General features: G+C 38.5%; 1 protein-coding gene across 1 annotated transcript in view; it reads left to right on the top strand.

The window, feature by feature from the left end:
- LOC138002937 (G-protein coupled receptor GRL101-like) overlaps positions 1–8256 on the top strand; it is a 61305-nt gene extending 53049 nt beyond the window's left edge. Inside the window, exons 10-12 of the mRNA XM_068848901.1 lie at positions 5043–5096; positions 5577–5612; positions 6257–8256. Of these exons, the coding sequence (XP_068705002.1) occupies positions 5043–5096; positions 5577–5612; positions 6257–7182 (1016 nt within the window). The 3' untranslated portion in view covers positions 7183–8256. The remainder of the gene's footprint in view (positions 1–5042; positions 5097–5576; positions 5613–6256) is intronic.

The following is an 8256-nucleotide window of genomic DNA, read 5'->3' as shown; positions in this document are numbered from 1 at the left end:
TTTGTTGGGAAGCGCTTCTCTGTAGAATGTTGGACGTGGGAGTCGATGTTTCAAATTTGAGCGCTAACGTTGATGTCTATTGAGCGTTGGAGGAGGGAACCAGAGTTCTGTGGCATGATGAGTCTACCGGGCCCAAGAAACTTGATGGTCCTTTTTAGAGAAAGATTTCATTTTACAGTGAAACCGGTTGCTCATTTGCGCGCCACTTTGCAATTTTGTGACGCACGGTTGGTGCTTTGATTGGCAGTTTGCTCCGAAGAAATTGCAAGTTCTAATTTAAACTTGCTGCCCGTTGTTATCTTCCCAGAGTCAGGTATTTGTACCCGTCCAAAATAACCTTGAACTCTACATTTGGTAGGATTCGTGAGGCTGTGAAAAAAAGTGATTTTTAAAATTTAAAAATCCACAATGTATCGCCGGCGTGATTGTTTGCAAACCGTGAATTATTGCAAGTTCTGTGAAATAAATTAAAAACTGTTCGTGTTGTCTGAAATGCGCCTTCACCGACCAAAAACAAAACTCTCGAAAATTTAATTCAGGACTGTAAGGGGGTTTAAATATCAATTCAACACCTCCACGTTTTCTTAGCATTAAGCGCAAATGGTTTTCCGCGAAAACTCCGTTCGCCCATACTAAATTCCCCACGCAAACGTTCTTGTAAGTATTTAATCATTTCAAATCCATTTAAAGGGCCTTACAAAATATAAAGTTCCAAAACGACTATGGAGATGGTCCACAATGTAATTAGAGTTCTAGGCATACCATTGGACTTTTGAACCTTCAACTTGCTCGGAGGAAAGTGCCTATCAAAAATGCAACGTTGAGTGACAATATTGTAAAGTGGCGCGCAAACGAACAACTGGTTTCACTGTAAAGCATATTTATCTGCTCCCTACGTGCAATGGCAATCTTAAAAATATAAATTGCCTTCCTTATAATATCTTCGGGATAGTAATTAGGTTCAATTGGTAGACCTGGGCAAGGCACCAGGGCGACATGACATACTAGCTGAAGTGTTCTTATGTGGAAGTGACAAGCTGCTTAGTGCACTCCAGCAGCCGCTGTGCAAATTTTCGGAATAAGTAACTATTTCCTAAGACATGAGTGACCCTACCACCACGACCCTGTACAAGAACAAGAAAAACTGCAGCGATTGTTATAGCTACTGTGGCATCTCCCGAATCGGCACCCTGGCAAGCCCACTGTCACCTAGAACAGTTTTCTGAAGGAGTGCAACCCGGTTCTGAATGCAGCTTCTGCTCCAATCGCTCTACAGTGGATATCATCTTCTCAGTCAGGCAGCTCAAAGAAAAGAGCCGAGAAGAAGAGCACCCTCTGTTCATTGCTTTCTTAGACCTCACAAAGACATTTGACCAAGTCAGCAGAGATGTAGCCTGCGTAGCAAGCGGCTACAATTTTAGACGCTTCTTTCCACCACAGTTGAGTTTCGAGCGATCGTTTTGAATATGGCGGCGCGAAAGCCTGGACCGAAGTCAGACAAGAACGCAAGGGGAAAGGGACCGAGGAGAATGAGTGAAAAACCGCCTGCAGTCAACCCTTCAACATTTTCGAAACCTCCATTGGCCCGCGGAGAAAATATCGATCCTGATTGGCTGATAAAGTATCACAAAAAACTGTTAAGACAAGACAGAGCCGAGAATCGACAATCTGTTTTTTTGAAGAAAATTGGAAACTTCCTTGCCGTAACTTGGAAGACGTAAAAACACTCATAAACAGAGGTGATATTCTGCCGGTCCTTTTCAAGGGATTTGGCAAAAGCTTCCTCTCTCAGTTTTTTTCTAAATAGCGAAATGTGTTCAGCATTCGTAATCACACCCCTGAGAAGTTTCATCGGTGACCAGATTTAAGAAACAAAAGGGATGAGGGCTCACGGCAACTTCTCTTTGGCGGCTGCCAGGTAAGTCACTATATTATGGAAACTAGGTGTCTGTTGGTATCTGTCGATTGCCTACGTTTGTCAGCTGATGATTACATTTGTTAGGGTAATCCCGATCTTAAAATATCACCCACTGACCTTAAAATACTATTTTCCTTTGCTACAGGCAAGTCACTAACAATTTTTTATTTATTTTATGGTGTTTTCTATGATCAGATTGATGTACTTGCAATGGGTTCCTCTCTTGCCCCAATCCTTGATAATCTTTTCATGGGACATCATGAAAAAGCCTGGATGTAAAATTACCTGTCTTCATCTGTATTGTCTTGTAGACGTTATGTAGATTACAAATGCTGCCTATTTGACAATGAAAACGATGCCTTATTGTTTTTTGATTATATCAACTCTAGACACCCCAACTTACGTTTGACAATTGAAAGAGAGGTTGGAAATAAATGTACATTTTCGATGTTTTGATTGACAACAATTGCTCTGCTCCAGTTACCTCTGTTTACCGCAGAAAGACCTTTACGAGTCTGTTTACCAATTTTTTAAGCTTTGCCCCTTCATCATACAAATTGGGATTACTCTCCAGGTAGCGCTCTGGTCACTTGAAGTCTCTTCTAATCGTTTCTGATACAAGCACTTTTTAGTTCGTTGAATTTCATTATTAGTTTCTTTGTTTTCTATAAGCTTCCCAATTGTTCAGAGAACCAGTTTTTGAAGCTTTCCTTTTCAACCAATTACGTTTAAACATGGCTTGCTTTTCACTCAAATGAACACAAGGTACGTGTTTATCAAGTACACTAAAAAAAAAAATTTTCCATGTCGACCAAGCTGCATTAACGTTAGAGAAATTACAATAGACGGCCAGTTAGCGACTTTAAAATCGTATCGGAATTTGCTCTCATTGAAATGCCTAAAATTTCTTGCCTTGATGAATCTCGGCTCTTCCCTTGGGATACCAATCTTTCTGACCTCATCTATAAGGTCATGATTACTCCTTGACAGGGGATAAATTCCTGAGTGAATCAAACTTTCTACATTGTTTGTTATGACCAAATCAATCAATGTCTTTGTTTCATTACATACCCTACTGGGTTCCTTTAAAACTTGCTGAAATTGAAAATTGATGAACACATCAAGTAAATGTATGGTGTGAGACTCAGGGGGATTGGAAACCATATTGAAATTTAAATCACTTAGTAAATAAACTTCTCTCCACATCAGCCCTGGTCAAAAACATTTCGAAATTTTGGAAATATTCCAAAAGCAATTTTGGTCGTCGATACCATGTGACGAAAAGAAAAGGCGTTGATCTTGTTTTTTTTTAATTTCAATAGCCATCATTTCAAGATTTGTATCCTCAAGATCAAACACTCACCGAAATATTATTGAGTCACGTAAATAAAGACAGACTCCACTACCAAACTATCTCCTTCTACCTCTACGTATGAGTGTATAGCCTGATAGGTTAAGTAGTCCATCTGAGTCAGCCTCATCCAGTAGATGGATGGATGGATGGTTGGATGGATGGATGGATGGATGGATGGATGGATGGATGGGATGGTTGGATGGATGGATAGATAGATTTGTTTATTTCCGCTTATTGCATATTCTGAATTACAAGTGGGGTCAGTATTACATGATACTTACGACTAGACTAATTACACAAATATATTAACAACACATAAAGACATTCAATAACTCGTCACAATGTTACGAAAAAACCGTTTCACATGTTGGACGACTGATAAAATCATTAGGGAATTACATGCCGAATTACGCGAGAAGCGTTCAAAACTTGATCAACGAGAAAAATTGTTCTTATAGAGCAAAAGCTATTGAATATTGCTGAAACTTGAGTTTCCTTGTTTGTCCGGGCTAAAATCTTTCAGTAAAGTGAATTCAAATTGCTCGATCTCGCAAAGAACTGTAAGCAAATTGGATCGCTATATTATCACGTCACACTCAGCGTCTGACTGCAAATGCAGTTTCACGTCATTTATATAAAAATATTACAACTTCTACTGTACAACTTTTTTTCTTCTTAAAATATGTTTTCCGTGTACCTATTACGAGTATATAACACCAACGTGCTCGGTCAGGAGAAAATAGCCATTCCTTGACAGATTGAGCTGTCATGAATGAAAATCCGCCATTTTATGAATGTGCGCGCGCTAATGTTCGCGCCAATGACGCAAGAAATTCTGCGCAGTAGGGTTACGCAGTGCAAAACCAGAGAATCACCATAAAGGGGAAATGTGTCACGCCAGCCAGAAAAATAATAAAACTAGCATGGTTTTTTTTCCAACAATTCCCTAATATTGGAGTTTTTTAGAAAGTAACACAAAAAAATGTTGCACTTATATTGACACTAGATTGTTGTTGTTGTTTTTTTTTTCTACTTTTAAGGTAACATAGTTGTTCATTGTGAAAGATTTTGTGCCACAGGATCTCCGCTCGCACGTAGTTTGTAAATTTACTTGTGTTGGATGTAATGTCACTTGCATTGACAAAACCGTTCGTTATATCGCCACTCGCGTACGTGAGCATTTTGTTTCGGACAGGTCATCTCATGAGTACAAACATCTCGCAACATCAAAAACTTGTCGAGACTCTGTTCAACTGAATGTTTCAAAGTCTTAGACTCAGCCAACTTGCGTTCTAAAACTAAAATAAAGGAAGCTTTGCATATCAAATGGGACAACGTACTCTTAAACAACAGCAACAACTTCTCATTGAGTTTAGTCTCCTTGGTTATTCACTTTTAAATTACGATCTTTTTTAACGGCTTAGTCGCGATAAGAACTATCTTAGCCAATTCATTTACTTTGTTTTTGTAAGTATGCGAAGAACGTATCAATTTAACCTTTGTATTTTTCCACAAATAAGTCTAAATTCGTATTGCACAACTCATTCAAAAGTGAAGATGGTATACGTTTGTCGAAACATGTCTTGCAAAAAAATTAATTATGTTGTTTTATTTCCTCAGGTTATCTGTCGATTTCATTTTATCTTTCAATGAATTTAAGGATACATGCTCCTTGAAATAAGCACAGTTGAAGAAAATAATCAAAATAAATAAAATAATCCTGGTTTTCCTTGAAAGATGTTGATATTGACTGGTGTGACCCGGTTGCAGAAGACGAACAAGAACAGGAAGAACAGGACAATGCGGAATCTGAAGATGACAAGGGTAACATTATGATCTGCAACAATAACGATATAACCAAGGCTGACAAGTGATAATAAAATCCTGAAAATGCAAGCTCTACTTTTTCCACAAAATGAACCTTAACTTGACATAAAAGGCGCGATTTGCAAAAAAGCATTTCTGACTTGTGTCAGGTGGTCTTGTGAGTGACATGAGTGAAGCCTTAATAATATATTTCATACTTTATTTAATAAAAAAAATAAGCCAGTATCTTACGTGAAAGGATGCACTGTTGTGGGAGAGTAAAATGCTCCCTAGAGGTAATTGTGTAACAAATGTTTTAAAACATGTATTCAACATGGGTCAAACAGCAGATACTTTGTTTGCTTGATTTAAGTTTTAGGGCCCATCACAATGCAGTAAAATACCAAAGATCCATGGCAAAAATCTCTTTTAAGTTGCTGAAAATTAATTTTTGACATTGTCGTATTTATTTTCCTGTTATTTTTCTATTGACTACAGAGCAAGAGAGAGCTGATGGCGTATTATTGGAATCAGGTAAAAGTGATTATGAAAGCCACATGTTATTTTCGGCTTTCCCTTGAATTAAAAGAGAGAATCTTTAAACATCTTTATCCATGGCCAGCCAAAGAGGAATGAAGGTTGGCTTACGATTCTCTCATTATTTCGGCTCGGCATCGAAGCACCGAGCAACGCAACTGGAGGGTGCACATTGTAAATGAGGCTTATCGTTCGCGCATGTATAACGCTGGTAGAATGACAGCCTTTATTTTTAATTATTTTATTGGAATAATTCTTATGGGGAAACAAAGAATAGCACTCTATGCAATTGACGTCACGATTAAGTGCCCAAAGCATGATGGGATTAGCATGCGAACAACAAAAATGACATTTTCGCCATCTTTGTCCGAATTTCAATCCCGTAATGCTGTGTAGTAAGGCGTTAAGATCTATTTTGTCTCAATTGTGGAAAATGCTATTGAAGATGTGACCAGAAGAAAAACTGTTTCTTGAGGCAAGGAATAAATGCCAGTACCTCTGTGAATAGAGATAAACTTGAATTCGATGTGAAGTACCCGTTTTTTCCCAAGTTGATAGTTTCCTTTTAGCATTAACATTGTTACTATTTGGTTTTTGAGCAAGTAACACACATAGACGTTTTTTTTGTGTCACTAACTTAGATGTGAAAGTGGAGAAAGAAGATGAACAACATGTAATGAACGAACAAGCAGAAATCCACCTTGAAAGAGAAGAAGTATCATATGTTAAAGATGCAAGAGTAAACACAAACGAGAAACCGCCAGGTTGTGAAATGATTGCACTGGAAGAGAGGGCAGAAGAACCTAAAGCGGCGAAAACAGAACGTTCAGAAGTGGAAAAAACAAGAAAGTGTACGCGGACTAAGGTGTCATTCCACAGGGTGTGGGACTTGGCCGGAGGAGAAAACTCATCTCAAGAAAAACACCAACAAGCACACAGGGTGAGAGCTGCTCAAGGTGCTGATGGACCGAAAACGTCAAAACTGGCAGTGATAGAAGAAGATGCAAGTGTCCTCAAATTGGAAGCTGAGGTAGCAAAGGGCATAACGACTAAAAATGAGGAACCAAAAGTTGTTGAATTAACTGAAGTAGACAACATAGTTATGGCTGACAAACCGTGTATGCACACAGCTGCTGATATGACCAACGTGACAGGTATTGAAGAAAGAGATGCAGGGAAACTTAAGAAAGAAAGGCCAGTAGACAAGGATGCTATTGATGTCCCTAATGCAAGTGGTGGTGAAGTGGCAGAGGCTGGTATTCCTAAACTGGTGGATAACGCAGATTTGATTGAAGGGGAACAAGACGTTACAAGAATGACATCGACAACAGATGGAGAAACCTCAAGTGCTCATCCGATTCATGCAGATGTGGCTTACCTTCGTGAGGCAATTAATACGCAGCAACAGGAAGATGTTGAGACGGTTGAAGCGCCCAGTGTGCGAGAGGCTGAAAAAGTCAAAGTACCAAAAGCAGAGTGTAAAGAAAAGGTCCAAAGGGCGAGCACAGGATATGCTGGAGCCACCGATGCAAAGGAGACGAAGATAAAGGGAAAAGACAAATGCTAAATTTCAAAAGGATTTAAATGCGTTGTAAACAAAAGCACTAAACATGGAGAAATCTTAAAAAGTATCATACAACATGCATAGTAAGAAAAGACAGAATTTCAGAGTTTGAAGCCAAGTCCTTGGTCCCATGCATGTCTGAACAATTATTTCTTGAAAACGGCATAGGACTAACTCGAAATAATCCAATGGGATTAAATTGTAGTGTGCTTAAGGTAGACCAAGTATTCTGCCAAAGTAAAGTTTAGAAAATATAAACAATTTTCATCCTCCCTGCATCAGTGTGTTTTTTTTCCAGAACAAAACTTCTGGTCTTCTTTGTCCTTTGAAATGCTCTTGTAGGACCACATTTTATGTTTTACACCGAGTGAAATGTGCAGATAATCATTAGCGCAGTGTTGGAAGGACCGAAGGTGCATCTTAATGAATTGCAACAACTGAAAATATGGCCAGTAAGGGAGAAGTAAAAGTTTGCTTAGAAATGTACCCTCAACGGTGTGAAATCGAAACAAGAGACATAAAAAGTATTGGAAAGAGAATACCAGTAAGTCAGTTACGACTAGTGCAACTTAAAAATCACTATGCTATCATTTTGATTTTGCTGTTTCATTAAAAGAGGATTGTGTAAAGGATGCTAAGATCAAAGGAAAGGCAGAAGTAAATAAGGGCGCTGTAGACAAAAGCACCAAATATGGTCGCATGGAGAAATCGTAAAACTTATCACAAGAAATCAACCCTATAAACTGGATTTTTAACTGTAGACTCGAACAAAAGACATAAGTTAAAGTTAGAAACGCTTGCTGTACTAATTGGAAGAGCATACCGGTAAGTCAGTTATGACTCATGCGCGTCAGAAATACCAATGTTATGATTTTGCTTTTGCTTTTGCTTTTTGGTAAAAAAGGATTGTATAATCATTGCAAAAAGCCTTAGCTCGCTAAGAGAGTCAAGAGGCCTTTTATGGGCCCATGCCATCCGTGACCAATTGCGAATTGAAATTATAATTCTTTGTAAACTTTGAAAAACCATACATATACAATATAAAAATGGTTCATCTAAGGCAATGCTGTAAAACTT

Source organism: Montipora foliosa, chromosome 5 (assembly GCF_036669935.1).
Source record: "Montipora foliosa isolate CH-2021 chromosome 5, ASM3666993v2, whole genome shotgun sequence".
Lineage (NCBI taxonomy): Eukaryota > Metazoa > Cnidaria > Anthozoa > Scleractinia > Acroporidae > Montipora > Montipora foliosa.
This window is presented reverse-complemented; position numbering and strand designations above follow the sequence as displayed.